At 37.1% G+C, this 25,438-nt stretch overlaps 2 protein-coding genes across 3 annotated transcripts in view; one reads left to right on the forward strand and one right to left on the reverse strand.

The window, feature by feature from the left end:
* The window catches only part of LOC108736210 (zinc finger protein 845), a 69,624-nt gene that overhangs the window by 22,689 nt on the left and 21,497 nt on the right, over positions 1-25,438 (reverse strand). Inside the window, exons 1-3 of one of the 2 annotated variants that reach the window (XM_025980342.1) lie at positions 19,223-19,348; positions 4,107-6,116; positions 3,340-3,825 (exon numbers count right to left, since the gene is read on the reverse strand). In XM_025980342.1, the coding sequence (XP_025836127.1) occupies positions 3,340-3,825; positions 4,107-6,115 (2,495 nt within the window). In that variant the 5' untranslated portion in view covers position 6,116; positions 19,223-19,348. Of the gene's footprint in view, positions 1-3,339; positions 3,826-4,106; positions 6,117-19,222; positions 19,349-25,438 lie in introns of those variants that run through there. The other variant, XM_025980341.1, reaches the window with a different exon arrangement.
* The window catches only part of LOC108736208 (protein tiptop), a 222,814-nt gene continuing 217,040 nt past the window's right edge, over positions 19,665-25,438 (forward strand). The window contains exon 1 of the mRNA XM_018468553.1: positions 19,665-20,091. Coding sequence (XP_018324055.1) covers positions 20,052-20,091 — 40 coding nt within the window. The 5' untranslated portion in view covers positions 19,665-20,051. The remainder of the gene's footprint in view (positions 20,092-25,438) is intronic.

Raw genomic sequence — 25,438 nt, forward strand, 5'->3', positions numbered from 1 at the left:
TACACAGCTGCAGTTCTTATCTATTTCGGCAACTTAGAAAGTACTGCTCAATGATTTATAATGCCGCATTGTTGTCGTTAAATAGAGTGAGCGTGACGCTATATAGAGTGTAATATTGTATAGAAAACAATGTAAACCAACCAAAGTTAAGCAGTTTCGACGTTTTAAGGAGTTTCTCGTTAAATCGAATGACGTTATAAAGAGTTTACACTGTATTTATAAAATACTTCATTACCAGTATTTTAGTTTTTCTGATTTCGAACGTAAGACTTAAAAAATATGCAAAAAAAAACGCATATATTGTAAACGCGTGACGTAAAGAAATGAAGGACAAAGTGGCCTGATGGCGAGAAAAGAAAAAGAAAGAGATGGCGTTCAATGACGACGATGCAATCGATTCAAATTTAGATAAAGGCTTCGGGAGCGCAGATAAAACATTAACGGGTCCATTTCAAAGATCCATGCATCATGGAGTGACTCCTCGCAGACAAGTTACGAAGAGTCCCTTCAAAATTTACGGCCGCTGGGGGCTTAAAAGTATGCAATAAATTCAACGCGAGCTTAAAAATCCGCCAGCTGGAGATTGGCATGATTCGATATATCACTTCGCCATGCCTTGTAATTACAAATCATTTCTCCTCCTCCTTCTCCTCATTCTCATTCTCATTCTCCTTTTTCTTTAGTCTTCGTCGTATATATATGTACCTATACTTCCACTACAATCAACTCTCTGCCCGATGAAAACGATTGCGAGGCTTCAAAATGGATGCTTGTCTTTCTAAATCACCTTTCTTACTTTAAAAATTTGTGTAGTGTGGTGAAAATTTTCTCTTTTGCTAATTTGAAGTAGTTAAGTTGTATCATAACAATAATTACGTACTCTCAGAAGTAAGTTTTAAAGGCCAAGATGAATATCACAAGTAGGGTTGCCACCCGTACTATATTATAAAGTACTGTACTCTATTTCGACTGTGCGTACGTTATACTTTACAGGACACATAAAGTACGCAAAAATACTTTATTTAAGGCCTTAAGTAAACATCGTAATTTTGTAAGCGATTATTCGAAATTCAGAGTATTTTTACATCAATAATATTGCACAGAAAAATGGCAAGCCATATTTACGGAACAACCTGATTTCCCAAATCTGTTCAAAGTAGTGTCACTTTTGCTGTCCGTTCCGGCCACTTCAGCATTTACAGAAAGAGTATTCTCTGTTATGAACGCAAAGTGGCGGGACGACAGGAATAAAGCTTCATTAAAACTAATTAAAAATGAACTTTTAGTTTACTTAAATCTTTGTTTGCCATGTTTAGAGGCTATTAATGTATTTAAGAGCGACAGCAATTTGTTACTGGCTGCTAGGTGTAACAAAAAATATGTTTTTAAAAACAAAAAATAAAATACTTTATTTTTATGCTGAGTACTTTTTTTTTAACCTTTTAGTCTAGAAATACTTTATGTAAAGCCTGAAAAGGTGGCAACCCTAGTCACAAGACTATCTGTGAAAACTAATTCATAGGAAAAGAGTATTGCTTCATTTTAAAGGCTTCTATACTTTGCTGAATTCGATTCGATTTGGATTATTTTATAGAGAAGTAAATTTGGTACTCATAAAAGTTTTCATACCATCAATGCTATGAACTTTACAACCTTTGATACCCAGGATGTTTGGGAGGTATGTCAAAATGCTAAAAGACAAATAAAAATTTGGAAGAACGTTCCTCATTCAATTCTAAAACTCCTGTAAAAATTACAAATCGATTCACTAAACAGGGCATATTTACTGCCAAAAGTCAGTTAAAAGATTTCCATACTATTCCTTATTTCTTATTTTATTTAAAGTTTTTGATCAAATTCCAAATTTTCTCTCAAACCGTATACTTTTTTTTTAGTATAGATAGTATTTATTTGCCTCATGATATGCTGCAAAACCTAATTAATCACGAAATTATAATTTTATGTATTCTTGACTCTGATTGCACCTCCCAAACATCCATATAAATTTAATAATACCTATGACTGAAATTATAAAAAGCAATTTTAGACCAGCTTCTTTTAATTGAAAATACCTGGTAAACTATTTGCAAAACCTCCAACTCTTATCAACTCATATGGACACACGAATATCATTTCACAAACCTAATGTTAAAAAAATTGTCTTATCTACTTGTCCTTACATATAGTAAATTAGTACGATCCACTGAATAATTCAGTATCATTAGCTAATTTAAGGTCTCATACGTTGTATCTACAGTACTAGAATAGTTTAACTCTCTTGGACTTTATTGTTTTCCAATGACTTTACTTGACGAACACTATGGGCCTGAATAATATTGAGCTACCCCCCGAAGTCAATTTTTGTATTTACTTTACGTGAGTTCATGCTAAGCTTTATGTACACGTTTTATGAAGCTTAAATTCAAAAACTACGTTAAATACAGTTGTAAGTTGGTCTATTTTAAAGTTCAAATACTCTTTATCCATTCTACAACGTCTGTAATTGATCATCAAGCAAGTTTCACCGGCCTTACGGACGGTAGTGCAATGCGCGTTTAAAAGGGTTTTTCGAAGAGGGCGCGTTTGAAGAGGACGATCGATCGACGCTTCCCTGACCCCTCAGCTCTATCAGACTGAGAAGCAAAAGACATCTTGGCGTCTAATGGTACAGACGCGTCTATCCTCGTGATATGTGCATTAAGTGATTTCAAAATTGAAGATTCATTTTCAAACCTTACAAATATGATTGTACAGGGTCTCGAAGATTATAATAAGTAAGGCTACCTATTTATTTTATTATTTTGTTTTTTTTTTATTGATTTTTCTTTCTTTTGAGAATTTGTGTAAAGCTCGTTGAGCAATTCTGTTAATGTGTACATTTTTAGTTGCTAATGAAGTTTATGTTTTCGTTAATAAATTTGTAAAATCGGTTTTCCCCTTTCTGTTAAAAAACCACGCCCTAGCTATGACCTTGGAGAAACCGCATGACGTCATACGTTTTGGCCAGTGCAGTTGAAAAGTATTCACTGTTTGCGGAGTTATTGTTTATCATTTATGTTTATTTAGGCAAATTACGTAAATTCAAGTTTAATTTTATTCGCTATATTTAAAAATATCGAATAATAAATCAAAATTTGTAGGGTATTCCCCGATGATATAGATTCTAGAATATCGAAATTTTACACGAAGTCAGGTCTTCTAGTACAAATAAAAGCAATAATCCCAAAATTTAATTTCTGCCACATTAATATATAATGCGGTGATATCCAGTCATTTCTCAATCATCCCAAGCACACATCCCTTTCATCTCAAAACAATTACCTACTCAAAATAACTCACCGTTTCCGGAAGCTGGCTCCGCAGGCAGAACACAAGTGCAGCCTCGATTTTTCTCCATCTCCAGTTTTCTCCTTTAAATCTCCTGCCATATCTTTCTTTGTGTGTTTCTTCATATGGTAGAGAAGATTGTTCTTCCTGGCGAAACTTGCACGGCATATTTTGCAGGCGTAAGGTCTTTCTGAGGTATGCAATCTGAGATGACCCAATAGGGATGACTTGGGATAAAACTTCTCGCACACGGGACACTTGTACTGTTCGATGGGTTTCTTGTGGGCTTGTTGGGAATGTTCTTCTTCCGGATAGAGAATGAGGGGTTCGGTGTGAAGAGCGTTATGGAAGAGAAAATCTGACATGGAGTCGGTTTTGAAAGGACATTGTTTACATGTGTGTTCTTTGTCTTCGGTGTCTGTAAAGGAACAGGCTTTTGTCCTGATGTGGACTGTTAGGTCCTGGGGGATTGTAAAACTTTTCCCACAGTAAGGACAACTGCAACAAAAGTTTTATTAATTTTACACTATTCAACAAAAATGTTGCTGCAGCAAAAACTTTTCAAAACTATGCATATTTTCAAAGGTTTGTAACTTGTTCGTACCTCGATCTTTTAATTGTAATTTACAAGTTTCAGTCATTACTTTCTGATGTCATTGTGTACACTTTATTTTGACTTTAAAATGAAAACAAAACACGACAAACATGAAAAATACGTTTAACTGAGACAATTTCTTGTTGTGGGGGTTAATTTTGTGTTGTGTGTTTAGTGTATTTACCTGTGTTTTATATCTGGATGCTCGACCTTTTGATGTTCCTTCATTTCCGAAAACGAACTGAATACTTTGGAACAGAAATGACATTCTTTTCGATCGCTCCCATCTTTGGTTTGCTTCTGTCGTTTTTCCAAAACTTTCTGCCTATGTTCCCAAGTCCTTCTATGGTTCTTTGCTTCTTCGATGTCATTAAAAGTAACAGAGCATGTGCCACATATAAATGTGCTAGTGTTATGAGCCGAGAGCATGTGTCTTTGAAGAGCTATGGCCGATTTAAACGTACCGTTGCAAGATGAGCACTTGTATTTGCTTTGGTATGTATCAGAAGCTGTGTTGGCGAATGAATGTCCCAGTCTCTCGCAGTGTTTTCTCAGTTGGATATTTAACAGAAATTCTTCTCCACAAGTCACGCAACTGATTGGTGATAGTCGCTTTATTACGATCGGCACTGAACCGTTTATAACAGAAATAACTTCTAAATGTTCTTGACCTATTAAATGTTGATGCATTTCGTCCGATTCGATGCAACTGAATTTGCAGCATCCGCAGTTGAAGTAGCCGTTGGTGGAATGATTTTTGGTTTTATGGGACAAAGACGTCCAGTGTTTCAAGAACGTTTCTTGGGTATTACAATAGAATTTACACGGAGCACATTGAAATGGACATTGAAGCACAATGTTGTGGATATTGTCCAGGATCAGTTGTTGTGTTTCGGGGGCCACAGGATCACCTCTTCGACAGTGGTAGTGGGAAATTAGATGTTTTCCGATGCTTTTCATATTAACGCGAGATTTACAAACGTCGCAGTGTTTATAAAGTTTTTTACGTTTTCTTTGCTTTTCAGACAGTTCTTTTTTTACCGCTTTTTCAGGAACGGGTGAAACTTTATTGTTGATTTTCGTCAATTTCTGTTTCTCTTTAACTCGAGGAAGTACTTCTAGATCTCCGTCGTTGGTTCTTTTCAGATGAAGTTCAGATTTTAAGTGTCTGTTGTAGACTATTTTGGAGGAAAGTCTTCTATTGCAAGGACCACACCAATAATGGATTCGTCCATTAGATTTCACAAACGGCCTTCCCTCGATTTTTTTATTGACTGCGGTACATAATTCTTCTCTGTCTCTTGGTTTCCACTTGCCTCTTGTATGAGACGGAGGAGGAGCCGAGGACTTCACTTCCACTGTAGGTTTCCATTTACCTTTAGTATGTGACGGTGGCGGAACAGACGGGTCCCATTTTTCATCTTCCTGATACTCTTTATTCCTTGGCAGAACTGGAGGTTTCCATTTCCCTTTGGTGTAATTAGGTGGTGGTGGTTCAGGATGATTAGGTCGTTTGTAATCAGTCGATGAAGGCGAAGGACTTTTTGGTTTATTGGAGAAGTAGTGAACGGGTTTCCATTTTCCTCCTGTATAATTCGGAGGAGGCGGATTCCATTCTCTGTCATCGTTTTGATTTTGAACCCCGTACCATTGGATAGGGGAGCGAGGTTTCCATTTTCCTCCGGTGAACGATTTTGGTGGTACATTTGCATATTCCTCTTCCTCGTCGTCTTCATCTGAGTCATCATCCTCGCATACTAAATCGACAGATTCTCCGTCGCTTTCATCTGTATCGCAATCTTTGTTAACGATATTTTTCTTTTCCCTTTCTTTGCTCTCTTCTACCCAGGAGTTATTTTCAGTATTATTTTTTTGAAGCGTGGGGGATGTGGAGCAATCTTTAGTGGACGCGTTATTGCCGTGAAGAGCTGCGAGAGTTTTGCTCCTGGTAAATATTCCGCTGGTTTTTGAATTGGTGGCGGTATGAGAAACCTTCTTCGAACTGCTCTGCAATTCCAAAGAAGAAAAGAAGTCGTCCGCTTTCAATGTAATAGGACCTTCGTCGGCTGAAAGGAGCTGGGGAGTGGTTTTGTTACAGAGAAGTTTGCGATGGTTAACGTAGTTATCTAGGCCAATTATTGTGGAATGGCACTTCAGACAGTAGTGGGCATCGTCTTCGTAGTTGTCATCCATTCTGAAAAGGAATGACCAAATTAAGAGAAGAAAGAGAAACATTATTGTAAATATTACTAACTTTGATCTAGAAAAAATACGAGGCATTCGTTTTAAGTGAGCATTTATTTTAAATGCGTAAGGATGTGTGCAATTTTGTTAGTTTAGCTTTAATATTTCCCGAAGTCTGTAACCACGAGCAGGTACATAATATATCGATGTCACTGTACTTGAATGAACTACTGCAACGTGTCACGCTAACGTTTCGCTGCCTTTGACGTGCAAGAACAATTAACGTGAATTAATTGTTACTGCATAATTTGTTCGGAAAACGAATGGGTCGGGTGATACTTCGTTTTGGATTCCAAGCAAAACAAAACCCAATACTAAACGAATAAGACAGACAGGAATGGATTGAGACTCATCGGTGGTCATAAAACCACAGGAAACCACATACATGTAAAATTAAAATTGAAAGATATTCATAAGTATTGTTGATATAGCAACATTGGAATATTAGAACCAGTGACGGCTCATGAAATGAGCAAATGGACAAGAACAAAGGCTTTCACGGCCGGAATCCATAGTAGAATGAAGATTCGGACTATAGAGCCGTGGTCTAGGTGAACTATTTTGTCCAGACGTTTCGTCAGCTACTGCGGCTGACATCCTCAGTGGTAGTGCTGCGTTGACGACGCCCTATTTACTCCTTGTTTATGGTAAAAGGCCCAGTTTGTTAGCATCAATTATGGTATTTTGTTACTTTACGTAAAATAAACATACCAATATATTAATATACTACAATAATAAATCACTTGTTGAAGTTAACGTCACAGTTTATTAAAGAATTTTCATTAGACACTCCAAAATGCATCGATATTCAACATGCTTACCCATCTAACTAATGTAAGACTTACAATTACTTGAGATTCTTTGCAGTCTGATTTTTTTGCTTCTAATATATATTTACGAGATCAAGAGCAATAACACCGGACAATATTCACATTCTAACGCCGAAATATCGAAAACAACCAACCAACACATATATATACATGTGTCCTTGTATTAAATTACGTGAATGATAAGAAAAGAAGGACAATGAGATCTTTAGCTAATTTTGTTTTTCGGCTTGTTTGGTAATGCACTTGACCTAGGATTATCCACTCCTTCACAAAGGGGGAACTTTTAGGACTGTTCAAGTTTCTTATGTCGGCTTGTATTGGTAGTTTTGTATTATTCCATCTTAGTTTGTTACTTACTTTATTTTCTTTTTTGCGATAATTCATACAAAAGTCTTTTGGTGTGACTCCTAATATTGGTCCAACATTTGAGTTGAAACTTTAGCTATTGTAAGAGTCTTGGCATCGTGTGTCCTTTCTGAAGTTAAAATTAATTCATTAGGAACTTCGTGTGGACATATAAACCAGTTTGTAAGATAAGTCTTTCCTTTAAAATATACGTACGGCGATAGTTTGTTAGTTACGTAGTTAAAGTTCTAGGAATTTTCTGACGATTGAACGGTGAGCCTTCATCAAGCTAATTAGCCGTTTGTTTGGACTGTCTGTCGGTGTGTCTGTCTGTCTGTCTGTCTGTGTTGAGCTTCTATAGATTGACTTTTTGTAAAAATATGTAGGCCGTTCGTGACATTAACGTTTTATGGCAGCGGGGAAATTTAACGAATGGCGTAAATCAATCTGGTAAATTAACAAAAGTTGCATCAAGAAACGAAAGAAACGGAGTAGGTATATGTGCAAGAAGGAGAAAGATACAGAGAGAAATAAAGATGGAGAGAAAAGGAAGGATGACGATTCGCGATAGGGACGAATTATAAGTCGACATTCCACCAACTTCCAGGCAACGTGTATCCCGCTGGGCTCCTCTTAAATAATCATTTATTGTCCCGATCGTAACACTTATTAATAACGTTCCTTAACTTTCAGTGCTTGTTAAATGTATGCAAACCAGCTGAATCTGTCCTGTTCTGTCCACCGCGATATTATACCTACATATACTTACACATGGATGTATACAAAAATTACTAACCAATATCGCTGGCCAGATTCTTCTCGAGCTGTACATTTATTAAAGATATATATATGCTACGATGTGATTAAATAACAATTATGCATAAAAGTTAAAAATCTAAACTGACTAAATTTTATAGATAATTTAATAAATTAATTACTTTATCTAGATATTATTCATCATTAATATTGTTAGAAATGGAGAACGTTACCTAGCAAAAACAGCATTAGAAGTGAAAAAAGAAATTATTTTTACTAGTTNTAAATTGGTTGATGCTGCTTTCTGTACTGAAACCATCTCGAACGATAAAATTGTTAATTGAGAGATTCGAGTCTCTCACAGAGAGACTGAATCAATAAAACTGAAAAATTGAGAGACTCGAGTCTCTCGTAGAAAGACTGGGGTCTCTGAAATATGTTGAACTTTTTACCATGTTTATCGAGACACCAATTATTGACAGATTCGAGTCTCGTTCAGAGACTGGATAGGAAATGAGGATCTCTATGAGCGACTCGAGTCTCTCGTTCAGAGACTCTGAGAGACTGAACATTTTTACCTCGGGAATAAATCAAAATTTATTGCTTTATCCAAATCTTACTAGATATTTTGTAACATAGCTACATTATTAGATTAATTCTGTCTCAATAATCACTCTGTCTAATTTAGGTAAATATAGAATAGATAGACATGCATAATCGCTGGTTTACAATAAAACTTTCAGCAAATACAGTTGGCAGTAAGTTGATAAGATAGATATAGGTCTATGTGAGTGTATTTCGTTAAAACATCAACATTTGAAATGCCCTTACCTTTTTTTGTTGTCGGGGGTGAAGAAGGGGTTTGAAGGAAATTTTATAATTCGATAACATGCTCATCGGGTTCAGAAGCAGATAGAAAGCGGAAGGGGTTGAGGCATTTCGAGAATATTTATTTAGTCGCTTGTTGTTACTGTTCGGCGGAAGAGTGGTAGGTGTAGTGGGTGGCTGGCTTACGGGGGCAAGACAGAATGGACTAGCAGGGGGTGACGATGTAGAGAGGGGGGAGGGTGTCGTTGGATGATTCTGGGTGAGCGGCTCGAGGACGAGAGGGGTTGAAATTGTCCGTCTTGATGTCATCGGTAGTGATGGTAGTGTGAGTTGACGTACAAAAGGGTAGCAACACGGACGGACGTACGGACGGACGGGTGGCGTGCTGGGGGTTGAGGGGGGTGGTGGCGGCGGTGGTGTAGAGAGTAGAGAGAGCGACGTTATGTCTAATCGATGCACGAGGACGCCGCGTTCGCTGCGCGCCTCTCTTATACCACTGCCCATTACGCACCTTAATGGGCCTTCTGTAGCATTGTAGCACGACGCCGGCGACGGCGACTACGACGACGGCGGTGGAGGCGCTCCGGAAAGTGCTCCCGTCCCGTCCCGTTCGACGTCGTCGATTTGTTTCACACTTATACACTCGCACACACGGGCACGCGCGACCTTCTGTCAGTAGCGTTCCTTCAAATGCACAAGCTTAATTTTTAACAGGGAAAGTGACCAAAGATAATAGACACCTTTTTGTTTTACCATAAATAAATAGAGAATCTTCCCCGCACTCGCCTCTCCCCCCTGAATACAATACATAACAATGGTATCGAAATATGCTCTCTAAAATCTAACTCCTTTTAATTTAATTAAGACATACTTATAAGCAAGTGACATATGCGTGGGCAAGGGACCTTGTACGAATAGGCACTTATTATTCAAATCTCACATACTAATGAAGAATCTTTCTCAAATTATTATTTACTACAGGAAAAACCTACTAAACAATTCTTGGCGACAAGCAAAATTTGAAAAAATTGTGACTCAATTGAAGATTTATTATTTTATGTTTTAATTAAATATTGGGACGATGATTTTCCACAAGGTCAGCATTGTGGGAAAGTCGTATGGAATTGAGCATAATTTTGGTGTTAATGTTAATTATACTTAAGAATTTAACGATAATGAATTACAAACGTTTGGAAACTATTATATGTAAGCCATTTTTTGTGATTGTGATCGATTTTTCTTGCATTTGTGCTATAGGATTTTATTTCTACTAACAAGAAGTGAAGATTACTTAGTTCTATGAAAAAAAACTATTTCGCAAAATGGAATTATTCGGAAGTAATACTTTACAAATAAGTGAAATTCTGATTAAAATCCATGTATTCAAAATACATACTCACTCTGGCATCTTGACCTCTACCAATCGGACACATACACATATAAAAATCAGAAGATATTTCCGCTAGTATACTTTTCCAATAAGAGATTGGACCCTTTCTCTTAATATACTCATTTATAATTCATCTAGTGCCACCAAGAATGTCTTCATAAAAGAAATTAAATCGCCTCAAAAGTGGACCCCTCCCAATATTGAATTTTTTTCAAAAGATATAAAACAGCAATAATTACTTTAGGTAATAGCACGTCAAAGTTATTAACGTTTTCTCGAAAAATATTTGTTGCACGCCACTGTATGCAGTAATACATGGATGTTGACTGATATCGAAATACTTTGGCATCGTCAACTTAACAAGGGGAAGTTCCATCTACCTAAGATAGACAGCAACCGGGTTAAGGATTTGGAAAATTTTAAAGTTTATCGAAAAAAGACAGAACAAGTACTTACAGATACATCTATCATCTGCATATTGAGAATCTAGAATTTTATCTTGAAGTCTACCCAATAAAAATGAGATTCCTGATTTTTAAAGGCTGCCTATTTTTTCGTCACTAATTCCAAACAAATAAAATGTAGGCATATACCAATTTTGTCCTGTTTTTGAAAGTCTCCTAATTTTATTAAGTCAAAATATTCAATGGTAATAATAGGATATGAATGATGATAAAGTGCAGCCAATCTTGAGCCGATATTCCGATGGAAGATATGGACGGAGAAAGGGGTTCTTGTAGCACACGAAGAGAGGAGGATTCCTGTATTATTGTTGGCGTCCTTAGGGATGATGGATCCATTACTTACAGTCGTCAGTGACCGACTGGCCGCTAATTACACCAAGTTAGCTTGTGGTAATTGAAAATGATCGAAGATATAACTTTCGGGGTTCTCGGTCGGTTTCTTGACGTGTGTTACTGCACGGAGATGATACGAAATAATAACCCTTAAATAACGGATGACAGGTTTTTTATCACTGGACACAGAAAACACGCGATTTATCACCTGTAAATCGAAACCGAACTCGAGCAACAAACTCGCGAAAAGAAACGCTCACTCGTTCTGAATGAGCGAACGAACTTTTGACCAATTCCAGAAATATCCTTCGACATATCGGGAATTAAGAACCAATAACACCAAAACGAATAGCTATCTCACAACATTTTAAAAGATGAATTCATTGTTTTCTTCAATGTCGTATTCAACATCATTAATAAGAGGGTTAAAATATCCTGAAAAGTTATTTGGATGGACCCCTATGTTCGATTGAAAGGAAACTAAATATCAAACATGAATGGTAGGAAATTGATAAAAAATGTAATTAAAAAAATAGATTATAGACTGAAATTCTAAATTGGTTGATGCTGCTTTCTGTACTGAAACCATATACTTAATTGAGTCCTACTGGGACGTTCTCGTTTACCTCCATTCTTTTTATTTTTGTGACGTATATGACCCACGTATTCGGGATACATAAATAATTAATAATCTATTATACGCGTTGACGTTATGTTCGTTTACTCTAACAGAAATAGATCCATGTAACTATCCCACATTCGATCACACACCCGGGCGGTAATAGACCAATTAAGTGCTTGTTTGCGACGTCTGAAACTGTCACGTCGTAGCCGTCCCTTCAAACATATTCCGGTAATTTACCAAGTCACGATTCCGTTGTTGGTAACACACAAGCAGAGGAAGAATTTCTAACCTGCTTACTGCTAAGTATGTATATAGTACATAGTGGGTAGTGAATTACATACATTGATAAATACATAGGTCTTTGGATAAGTTTCGCACTTGCAACAACCACAATGGTACCAAATATGATAATTGCCATGATGGACTTGCAGTTTCTGCTAACTCAGATTGTAAAATGGAATCACGATTATTATTATAAAGGATGCTAACTTATCCTTAATGTCCTAGTCGAAGTGTTAACCTCTTCTACTAGGTACTACCAAAAGGATTTGTCAGTAAGTCTTCTGTGTAAACCAATTGAACCATCAGGACGGTGATGATAGATATTCCAATATCTCATAGTTATTTTACTCAATGCACTGCAGTCAAAATTGAAGAGATTAGAAACATTTGGACATATGTTTACCCTGAGAACGTCAAAAACTCAATCGTTACTTTTCCTCATTGATGATCATCAAGATGTCTTTTGCCATATATCAACTTCTCATATAAATCAAAAACGATCCAATTTCGTAGTAGAAATTATCGTATTGAAGATGAAGAACGTACACGTTGACTACAGCCGTTTATCGACAAACAATTAAAGACGTTAGTCAAAATCAATCAGCACACATTCGGGAATTTTTGTTTGTGGTACTAAACGCATTCAGCATGACAATCTCTGATCAATTATGAAAGACTGGAATGCCAAAAAGCTTGACAAACGAGTGCTTCACGATAGGAACGGTCGGTTCAATGATTGACCCCGTTGAAGCCCAAAAAAGACCAAAGTGATCTCTAGTTTTGATTTGGTGTCTACCTTTTGAGTCGAAGGCGAAGTTGTTTTTGCAAAACTTAACTTGTGGCCTTTGTACATTGTTATGGCAATGTACGGTGGCTGTGGGATTGTTTTGCACTCTGCTGCGCCAACTTCGATCCAAATTTAGTGTGTGCAGTTCACTAAGTAAGTAAGTAACGAAATATATTCGATGCACGAGATGGAGCCATAATAACGAGTTCAGACTAAATCCATTACCAGGTCGCCGTCGCCAATTGAGCTACTTGTGAACGATCCTGTATCCATCCAGATTGACATTTTATGCTAATGGGTCCGTCTTGGCCATGACAGTCCGTAAATGTCGACATAACTAAACGCTATCCGTAGTTTGACATCATCGCGGCGATTGTCTTCTAATCTACTACCTGTTTTTATTATTGTAATCTATACGAATAACGGTGAACAAAAACTCTCGAAAAGGTGATCGGTTAGTCCGTTTCTTTTTTTTTATGTAAAATTAATTCCGCAAAATTGGAAAAAGACATCAGAACGTCTAAATTACACTGTAAATAGCCACAATGTCAAAAATTTTAGAACAGAATTCTAAATAAAAAGAGTATCTATTAACAAATGTTTTGTTTGTTAGCTGGGCCGATATCTTCTATAAAAGGACAGATGATCAGAAGGAATATAAACTAGTGGCAAAGACAGGTACCAAATAAAGAAAAAGTGCGAGAACAACATTTTAAATGCCACATAAAGTTAGATATAGATAGCATGCTAATTTGTTGACGATATTTTTGTTCGCTTATAGCTATGGTTAAAGTGTTTACTTGGCTGGCTTATAACTTTATTGGCTAATAGTATAAAAACTAACCAAATGTAGGGAGATATGCCTATGGTTATTTTGATACATTCGTCTTTACAAGAATTACTGAAAAAGTGGTAGAACAAGGAGGGAGATGTCCAAATAATATTTTACATTTTCACACTCTTAAAAATTTAAACAAACTAGTACTGCGAATAAAATTTACCTACATGCTTGGTATAGGAAAGAAGATTAGAAACATATGGACCTATAAAGTTTACTGAGAGAAAAATGAATTAAAGAAAAACGACGAGAACAACGACTAAAATTAGCACCTTTGTCGTAACATATTTTCTAAGTGAAAATTCTAATTAGTAAACAGTAACACAATCACATTTGATTAGTTTTTCTTGCAAAACGTGTTAGTTTTACCATAAACAAAAAAACTTTTGCAAACTTTATTACTACCTACTTAATTACGTACTGATGATTATTATTTAGTTCATATTATCTTGAAATTATTGTATTTTTAAACTGCTACTTACTTAAATGATTCTTTTAATTCGAGAAATCGTAGCTGACCACCTGTTCATTATTAAAACCGGATGATACCCGGCAATAAAACATCTAGTACCTACCTGTTACTATTTACAGTACGTTGCAAAGAAAATGAAGAAAATTTTCAAACTACGCGCATAGGATTTTTGCCTTTACCTTTTGAAACGTAATACGTAATATCTCGGTGTTTTCACAATAAGCATGCAAGGCAGAAAATGGACACAGTGGTAAATGAATAAATGAATAATGAATTTGAAAAATTGTTTCGCGTTGATAATTCTCACATTAGAAGTGTGGATTTTGTAATAATTAGGCTCTCCTTTGGTTTGTTTAGTAGTTCAGTAAGTACGAAGTTTATTAAAAAATTTATTAACAAAAGTTTTATATTTTGCAGATCCACAACTCCAAAGACTGGATGGACACATCACTCCCTTATTCTATCCTGGATCAATTTTCGCATTTCTCAAAAACCATATCTATTGCGAATAATGATCTATCCTGACTCTTTTTACTCCTGATCCTACTTGTAATACTAACTCACCCTTGAAATCCCCGAAGAGGTCCTTCCATTGAATCTCTCCTTGTTGACTTCCATATATAGCTCTCTATTCTACTTTTCCTAATACCTCCTGATTCCCTCCTTCATTCTAGCCTTTCTATCCACGTAACATCACAGTAATCTAACTTGACCCTCTTTCCTCCTGTTTCTACTTCCAATATTAACTGGCCCTTGAAATCTCAGAAGATATTCTTCCATTGCATTTCTTCTTTTCCTTATTGACTTCCATATATAGCTCTCTATTCTACTTTTCCTAACACCTCCTCATTTCTAACATTCTAGTCTTTCTATCCACGTAATAGCACAGTAATCTAACCTGGCTCTCTTTGCTCCTGCTTCTACTTCTAATATAAACGGGCCCTTGAAGTCTCAGAAGATGTTCTTCCATTGCATCTCTCCTTTTCTTTATTAGTTTTCTATCACTGCGTTTCCTTATTGACTTCCATATATACCTCTCTATTATACCTTACCTAACACCTCCTGATTTCTAATCTTCTAGCCCCTGTATCCACGTATAACACAGTGATATCTTATAACCCTCTTTATTCCTGTTTATGGACCTAATCCTATCTGGTTCTTAAAGTGTTAGAAGGTGTTCTACCATTACCTCTCTCTTTTTTCTTATTGACTCCCATAAAGCGCTCTCTGTGCTACTTTTCCCAACGCTTCCTCATTTCCAACCTTCTAGCCTTTTTCTCCGTGTATCGCACCCATACAAAGCTGTGCTCCAAATAAACCGTTTGTGAGCTTAGCAGCGACTCTAACCTGCGTTTTTCTGTGTTTTATGTGACAGCCACTTATCTTTCCCACCCTAAGTTATCTGATTTTGTAGATATCGAAAATCGGTGACTTCTTCATTTTGTTTGACAGTGACTGTACGTGAACCAAGCATAAGCTTATATATTTATGTCCGTATAGGTATACTTTTGATGCAAACGTATAGAGCTCCTCATCATATTATGGCGGCCAGATTGCCGTGATTTACTGCGAACAGGCCTTTTGTGCCACTCAACTTCTTCAGCATCGGACAGCAAGCCTGGATTTAGTATTTTATGGCCTTTTTATGTTAATTTATAATTTACTGATATGTGACTGTGGAGTACGTGTAATTTACTACGACTTATTTATGATACGCGCTTACGGACTTTGAGACGACGACGACGAGTCCTTATTTGTTATGCATGGAAAGGTGGGATTTGGATTTTATTTAAAACGTTCGTTTCGATATCTACGTGATTTGACGAGGGCACTTTCCTTACGTATACCTACAGAGTGTAGTCAGTAAGTTCCAGCACTGAGCTCACGAAACGTGTAAAATGAATACCACGGTTAAAAATTATGCCCTAATTCAATACAACGCTTAGAATGATTACACAAATCTTCAAAACGATTGCTAACACCCTTTGCCTTCAATGAGATCTTGTACACCCGTCAACGCCTTCTTAATCGCATCAATCAACCGACTGGTATAGGTCTCCCCTCATCTTCAATTACAGCTTATTATTAGGAAGTAGAAAAAGTTGGGGGCGCCAAATCTGGAGAACACAGAGGCTGATCGATGACCAAAAACCCTCAGCGAGCCAAAGAGTCTTGTACTATGAACGCCTTATGAGCTGACAAGATATCGTGCAGAAAGTACCACTCATCTTTGTCCAGCAATTCAAATCTCGATTCAGAAGGCGCTCTAAAACGGTTTTGTAGAGATTACCGTCATCGTAGAATCCTGATCGAGAAATTATCTATGCTATTTGATGCTCAAACTTCCATGGATCTTGCGGACCTGTCTACTCTGAACTTTGACGTTTCATTTCAAGGTCATATTCGAGATACCAAGACTAATCCCCCATGACATTGCTCTTCGAAAAATTTGAGTTCCTCTCAGCCTCGTCTCCATATGCAATTTTTAATATTAACATCATACTGATTCTCCTAAAAATCCGATATTGAAATACTAAAGAAACTAAAACTGTTTCGGTATAATCTAGTTGTTCATAATGGGATCACGATATAGACAAACATGTAATGCAATCGGACAGATAGACCGATAATATGTTGGATGTTATAAAAATTATAATAATAATAATGTGTGCTAGTATGGGTTTGTTGGCTGCTTGGTTCAAAAAGAGAATCCTGATTTATGGTGGCGGTAACCGTTGAGGCCCGATAATTTAAATTTTCTGCGGCTGACAAGTAGCATTTCAGGGGGCATCAGTAAATTATGCTTTTGTATTAGGTTCTTGTCCATAAGTCATATTAAGACTACAGAAAACTGGTAATAAATCTGTCCAACTTCGAGCGGGGCTGACGGTCGCATCAACGTTCCTCTTCTCTTCTAACACACACACACACATACACGTACACATACAGCGAAAACGATCTCAACACTGACTGAAAACGAACAAACGGTGGATGCCAACTGTTATTATTATCATCCGATGCCAGCCAATTTCGAAGAAGGGGGGTGACATGATCTATTCAAAGAACTCTGTAGAACACATCGAGAAAAATCACACAAATGTTCTATCAGTCAGTATGTCAGATAAGTTAATATGTGTATCGTGATTAAAATTACGGTATTATTGTCGCTCACAGTGCCTCTCAATTTTATTATCGACATCTTTATTAACGGTTACACTTATCTACATAATCCCCAATCCGTTATCTACGCCGAGTCTTCCGTGCTACTCAGCCTAATGTAGTACACTTCTCCTACCAAAACTTTACTTTTGGGTGTTTCATTCCCACTAGCCAGTAATGCTGGTGGGCGGGCAGTCCCTCCGGACTATGCCGGAAGGTAGGGCGGAAGGCCCTCTTCAGCCTGCTTTCAGGAATCGTGGGAATGGGTGGGTGGTGGTTCGGGTGAGAAAGATGAGACGGACGAAATGAAGACAGAAGAGAGTGAAAGATTATCTGTGGAATATTACTGCCTCAGCATTTGCCTAGGTGATCCAAGGAAACCACAGAAAAACTTGGACCAAGGCAGACGGACCCGGAATCGAACCGGCGTCCTCCCGAATGCTAAGCAATGGTCTAGACCTCTAGGCCATGCCGCTCGGTTCTCCTACCACTACATCTACTTCTAATATAATGCCTTCCCACTTTTCTTCATTCTCGCGTTTTCTCTCCAATTTTACGATTAACAGCTATAATAAGTTACTCCCCAACCTATTTGTCCTACATTGACATTTGTGTGCTACTCAACCTAACCTTTCACCACCTTCTTCCCTATTACAAATAAAATGCCTTTTCGTCTCATATTTCCTAATAATTCGAGTCGTATAATATCTATACCTACTATATCTACAGATAACTTTGATGAACCGGGGTGACTCAGTCTTTTCAAAGAATTACTCAAATCAAAATCTCGCAATTTTTATACACTTAAATTACAACTAAATTGCAGTAGGTATGTCATGTGTACCTGTTTAAATGTTGGTGTTCCACAGGGTACAATAGTAGGTCCTCTACTGTTTTTTTAACCTTTCCTGTTTCACTTTGGAAATGGTCTTAAGAAAAGTGTAGGAAAAACGCCGCATATTTTACAGCCATTGAGAGTATTATAAAATATGGAAACTGGTTTCGTGAAAAACATCGGTAAAAGGAAAGGGCGAGTGTTGCAGCTACCGTAAACATGACTGAACAAGAGGGTTCAAGAATCCCACCATTGCCCTGATTGTCTCTGTTTCAAGACTACGCTGTTTCTATTGGTTTTTGCATGAGGTAACAAACATTTTCGCAGCCTACCCTCCAGAAAACTCAAAACTAATTCAGTTTGGACATATTTAAGACCGTATATTGGAGTTAGAAGGAGGACAGCTTACCTACAGCAAAGTTAACAAAAGCACTTGGCCTCTCGGAAGTCGTTAATTAATGACCTCTTAAAACTAGAACAGTTTTTATATAGCAACGATATGACAACGCTATGCTAGAATAATGCGGAAGCAGCATAACATAAAGTGGGAAGGGAGATCCCCCATAAACTTTAACGTTTCCATAGTTACACTACAATAAAAAAAAGTAATTTTCGACAAGTATACAACAAAAATGAATGTGTATTCGTAATTAGTGGTTGCATATGTGCTTATCATCCCCACGAAATGTCAGAAGCGATCAGTAAAAAAATTAATACGGGGAATTACGTTTCATTGTCTCCAGTTATATTATGATGTAATGCTCAAATAATATGGAGCATTAAATGTACTACCGTTTTGGCTCCACCTACCACTTCTGGGGGGACGTCCCACACGCGACAGCTACTGCCGCCTGTGGATTTATAGGGCACTACGCTGCGCAGTCATCTGTAAGACTGCACAATCAGGATAATTAAAATTCCACCTTAAAACGCTTTAGAAATCAATCCCAATCAATGGCTTTCATGATCATAAAGAAGATAACGCGTTAGCACTCTTCTAAATCAGCCCTATTGGGCGTCCAAATAAATATGGGGTTATGTTCAACAGTTGAGGTTGAGTAAACCTTCAGGAATTAGTCAATGTGAAAGATGAATCATAAAAATACACTTACATGTTTTGGAAATTGGTGTTTTTCTTGATGAAAAGCTGCACTTTTTAGCACGAAAACGCGAAAATGTCATGAGCGACTCGTTATCGTGACGCCGTAATGGATCGCGTAAACTTCCGAACTTTCCCGAAGGGGAAAAAGGCAGTTCCGTATCGTGAGTATGCTCCTCCCACCTGTCAAACTGACCATGAGGTTGCGCGGCGTAGGGAGCGTTTCGGGAAGGTGGCTGTGAAATATCTTCGAATTTGTGACGAAAGAAATGACATTGGGAGTGAGCGCCGCAGTGACGGCGGAAGCGGGAGAGAGAGATGGTGAGCGAGAAGAACGCATCGTGAAGGAGAGACGCCGGCGCCTGTCTCTCTCTCGTCGTAACCTGACGAAAGCGTTGCGCTGTCCGATTGTCGTACCGAGTGGACCGCTCACGGGAGTGGGGGAGCGTGCCGCGTTACTGTCAGTCATTCAGTCAATGACTGAGGGAGCGTACGTATGTCCAAACGGGCGGTCGCTGTCTCTCTCGCATCCGGACGCTCTCTTCACCTGAAACATACAGACGACGTGCGTTAGAATCGACAAATATTGTGGAAGTGGAGGAATTGTGATTGGTGTTTAGAAAATCAAAATCACAGATTGTTGTTTTTGTGCTTATTTTTATTTATTGTTCATGCAGTAGGGCGACAAGTGACGACTACCGACCGAAATATTGTGACTAGCGCGCTTTGTAGTCGAGTGAGTGATTGACAAGTTGGTGCGGAATGTGAGCTTAGCGAATGGACAGTTCCTAATGCAGTGGTGTTCCACGTGAGGCCATACAAAGAGGGAGGACTACCACAACATGCCTCGCAGGAAACAGGACTGTCCAAAACGTATGAAATGTAAGTCGTGCCCTTACATCCTTCCCCTTCAAATTTCGGCAAACAGGAAGGTGACGAAAGAATCCTTAAGGTCTTCATATTGAGTTATTATTGACATCCTGACATGTCAGATTTTGCGTTTTGTTGAGCGGATGAGTGTTGTAAATGAGTTCCACTAGTTTACGAGTGGTGTTCTTTGAGCGGTAAATCAACCTCGTGGTTCGGGTCGATATGGCTCGTGGTGTGGAGATGCGTGAGTCGTAGGTAGTACGGAGAGGAACGCATGCACCATTCATTCTCCACACCATTCATTGGCCCGTTTCGGCAAGCAGGGTTTAGATCATGACTAGATTCGCGTGGTTCAACGTGCAACAGCCCGCGTGTTTATTGCGCTTCTACCGTTTTCGTGCTGCTATGTAAACAAAAAAAAGAGACTGACTCATCACTTCATTTTTTTTCGCCATTAGGTAGTTCTTTAATGTGAATGAACGTTTTTCTGCTCGAGGGTATGTTCTCATTCATTATTTTTTACAAAGAAGAATGTAATTGATTTAGTCTAGATTTTGTGGATTAGGGAACCAGTATTCAGATTGTGACATATGCCGAAACTTGTAACATCCCTGTGTTAAACATGTGAAAGACATCCTCCTTAAAGTTTGTCTTTTGAATGAAAGAGTATTACTATGACTATGACATGATTTTTTGGTTTGGGGAGTACCCCCAAGAGAAGTATCAATGAGCATTTAGGGAATACCTGTTAATGATAAATCATGCATTTAAAAATACTGACGACCTTATGATGATTATGATGATGTGGTGGGATTCCCCTTATATGTAAGAGTTTGGACAAGGCTGTGTTTGAAGCAAGAAATGTACCTATGGCTCCAATCCTCCGTATAATAAGTATTTCCAATTATCGAGTAATAAATCATTCTCATAACGATTGACGAGGGTGATTAGTGTGGTGATTGATGTGGAATGTGTATACATCGACTAATATTGCCTACTGTTCATGCAAATTGTGAATCAGAGAAGATTGTGATCCTCTTTTAAATCAGAGAACATGTCATTTATTACTGTCTGTGTTAATTTTGTTACATATATTCAATAATATAATAGTTGCCTAATAAACACTTTTATGGATTATTCTTTTATTACGATTCCCATATATGACCAGGAGCATATGCTTAATTAATGAAATGACTAAAAATGTGTAGAGATGAGCTTTATAGGAATGCTAGTGAAAGGCACCATTTGGTTTGAGTTTTAATGTAATAAACTTGTGTTTACGAGTTCAATACAGAAGCCGCCATAAATTTTTTATTACCTGCTCATATTGTAGACTTAATCGTTATTCATATGCCCACTGTCGTACAATATAAAATACGAATCCGGTGATCTTAATATTACTTTCACGTGCACCTTTATTACTAGATGGTCTTTTTGATGGAATGTTGGCTAGTATTTCCTATGAAATAACTCGATTTTCTTTACACCTAATGTTGAGTATAATTCCCTTAATAAGTGCAAGTTTGATAACTACTAGGAGTATGGACCTGTCACACCGAATCATTTCATGCACTTCGTCTTCCCCCAAAATTTCAATTCCTGCTAAGAGAGAGACTTGATAAGCATTCATTTATACAACGTTGTAAAATACTGAGACTAAGTCGCTCGCGTTGATAATGCCCACAATCAAAGTGAGTGAAATACGTGTCAAAAAATTGTCATGAATATTAGGATTGCATTTGTTTTGGTTGTGTTAACATGATGTTAGAAGCGTTCGAAATTACGGGTGAATGATGAGGATAATGGGAAAGAGAACGTTAAAAAGGTAGGAGAACAGAGGGCTAGTTGGACACATTATAAGCAGAAACACGAATTAAGAGGACTGTAGAGGAACACCTATGGGTAGATTGGATTAGTGTTCATAAATAGCTGAGGATGTGGGATGTTCCATCAATTTAAGGGAAACGCAAAGATTAGCTCAAAATAGGAAAGAGTGGAAGTGCGTGTCCAACCAGTCTTAGGACTGACGACCCTATAAGGAAGATGATGATGATGAACATAATGTAGATAAAGAAAATGCTATAGCCATTTTGAAATCAGTATTTTGATACTTATTGAATTTCTAATAAAACTGGTAACAGTATAATCTTCATATTTGGCACTAAGGAGGGTGTCATAGTAGAAGTAAAGAAAAAGTCAAAATTTGTGGATTTGTGACAAATTCATTAAGGATCTAATCAAGCATAGATACCTAAAAGGACTAAGTCCTTCTGTAGTACCAATTTGAAACAATTAAGATACTCAATTGGATTTCAATTCTTTTGGAAATTATGTAAAAACCCATGTACTGTTTTTTCTTTGTGATAATTTTGGTGGTACTTATTAAACGTTACCATTTACTTGGTCGTCCATGTAGGTACATTAAGTATGCTTGTGAGTGTGCAATGTGGGTTAACTGGAGGCATGTGACTGACTGACTTCCTGTTACATGACCGTATACACCTGGTACACGCATAATACACTTTTATGACATATTGCTGTAGTGCAAGAATCAACGAACGTTGCCGATAAGAATTTATGAATTCATTGCCTTTACGAAGGGCACCCCGTCGTGATATGAGCTCGAGGTTGTTCCTGATCCATCATAAAACTGCTCGGTAACGGTGTTTCGGCCGATTTCAACGTGGTACTCGTCATAACGATTCGAAAATCTTTAGCTGTGCGCTTGGTCGGTTTAAAATCGTAAATTTCATTTGAGATCATGAGTTATGTAATTGTACGGTTATTTAAAAATACTTGCCAATGCACCTTCATATAACTGTAACATTTACCGAGTGCTTAAATTTGACTGACATCTGGTGTTACGATGTATCTTTCCATTTTTGTTGCAATCTCTTATTTCTTCCATTGATCGAATCTCCATCTTTAATTAGAATACGTCTAATACAAATCAAACCAAGAATTCCTACAAAGTTTTTGTTGATGCATATAACAGTTGTTGCGTGAAACACTTGTTTCTCAGGCATGAGCAGCTAGTGCTTCTATTGTTGCGTATCGAAAAGTTCAGAAATATTTTCTGGATCATCATCATCATCATAAGATCGTCAATCCTAAGACTGGTTGGACACGCACCACCACTCTTTCCTATCCTGCGCTAATCAAAAATTTCTTATCTTAATTATCATGTATCATATCTAAATTAAATTTGTTAATTTCAGTTTTTTGTAGGTAAATTTTCATTAAACCCAAGAAACTGCTTTGCCTATAACAATTTACATATATGGGGAACAATGGACTAGAAACACTAATTTTGGTTCACAATAGTAGTCCTTAATTTAATGTCCCATATGTAGGAATGTTCTTAGGATTTCGTACAGTATCCTTTTATTGTTGACCGTTTAACGTTTTGATGACTGCGATCATGAAAGCCTAATAGACTCCTGATGTTAGGCATAGTAGTGTAGAATGTAGGTACCTACATTCATGTTTTTGTTGTTAAATAAATACATCTTCTTGGTAATTATATGCTAATATTAGGTAAGAAGATTATGATTAGCTGCGATCTTGACGACCATGGCGTCTGCTCCACCGTGGCTTATCATAGCTTGATTCCCAGTTTCTTCTTTATTTATTATACAAACCTTCTCCTATAAGTCATACCTTTATTCTCTAAGTATCCTTTAATTTTTCCCTCCAAATAAGTCTTGAAGAAGTTCTCGTCTTTCCATCGTTTTTCCTCTCCTGTTTTACATAATTCTTAGTAACTGTCTCCTCGTTCACTGTTAAGAAATGAATTTTCCCTTTATCCGAACTAAAATAGTCCTTAGCTGATATCTTAAAAACTGCTTACCTTTACTATTTTTATACCCTATTTAGGAACAATAAAACACCAATAGAGCTAAAATATTTCCAAAGGATTGAACAGATATTGTGATCCAGATGGACTGTTCTTGTTGCATGAAAGTTGCGCTTATAGTGTCCATTCTGACATTTTATTCCATAAAAAGTACCGTTTTAATAAACAGAATGTTTGGATACTAAACTACGTGAATTTTTACTAGCAATTGATACTGATGACCCTGCTTTGGCATACTGTAAAATGTGTTTTATGCGAGTTTATATCAACAAAATTATAAGGAAAATAAAGGATCAGGGAACAATGCACTGTGATCAGAATCGTAGAGAGACAGTGTTAGAGAGATGTCGGATGTTCTAGTTTTATAGAAAAGCGAAAATTTACTCAGAATAGGAATAAGAGAGGAGATGCCTGGTCTTCTACTGATGATCCTACGTATACAACGATGGAATAGTTGAGACTAGGCGTAATTCTGCACATTAGTTGCTTTAAAATCTCCATTTTATGGGAATTGTACCTGTTGATACCTCTACAATGTCTGTTCTGTTTTTTTTTTTTTTTCACTATAAGCCGAGAGTGCTTCCTATACCAAGAGGTGTCTACTAAATCGAAAGGACGTGATTCTATGGTGTCATTTTATAATGCCTGACTATACCGCGCATATAATTGATCCCACCGTAATGGTTGATAATGGGCGAATAAAAGCGGCGTTTATTACTGTTTTTATTTATTGTCGGGTTCGAACGCTTTGTTTGCCAGCCAGGTAATATAAATATACTAAAGGCATAAGTTTATAACTGGCCTTTTATTCTCTTAGCTCAAGTATTGACCATAAACTTAACAAAGGCCAGTTATTAGCATAGTGTATATTAACTCATCTTTAGGTACTTAACGTGTATCGTCAGCTTCAAGTTAGTGCTTCAGTAGGTACTCAACGGGGTTGAAGAACGAGAGGCGTATTTAATAAGGTTTTAATTGTACTCCAAAATAACAACAAGTGAAGAGGAGAAAAATATAATAATTTGTTTTCTTATTATGTATAATATATCCCTGGGATGTATTTAATATGTTAATTTTTAACTTCAGGAAAGAACGTATTATTTATGATAGTTCAACAGGATTGAAGACATAATTTTGTAGCTCAAGTTAGATAGCGTTATTTTAGTCATTAAAGTTTTATTTATATTAATATTAGAGAAAGTTTGTTTTAAAAGACTTTCTACTCAAACTTTTATTTACTAATTTAATTACTTCCTTTGAAGTTTGGTTTGTTTATTCTTTTTTTAAATTAAAACGTGAATATACCGTTAATGTTAGCTTTCTTTAACTAACTAATGATACTAAGAGGAATCACTTATTTACTCATTCAGTACCTACCTATCGGTTTTTATTGATAATTTTTTAAAGTAGGCAGCATAAAATTGCCTTTTTGACTTAAGTCAAGTTAATCACTTAGAGGAAACCCCCTTGAAGATTAGATTTTTACTATTGAAGAAATGAGGC

The sequence above is a fragment of the Agrilus planipennis genome, unplaced genomic scaffold, assembly GCF_000699045.2.
Source record: "Agrilus planipennis isolate EAB-ADULT unplaced genomic scaffold, Apla_2.0 scaffold114, whole genome shotgun sequence".
Taxonomy (NCBI): Eukaryota; Metazoa; Arthropoda; class Insecta; order Coleoptera; family Buprestidae; genus Agrilus; species Agrilus planipennis.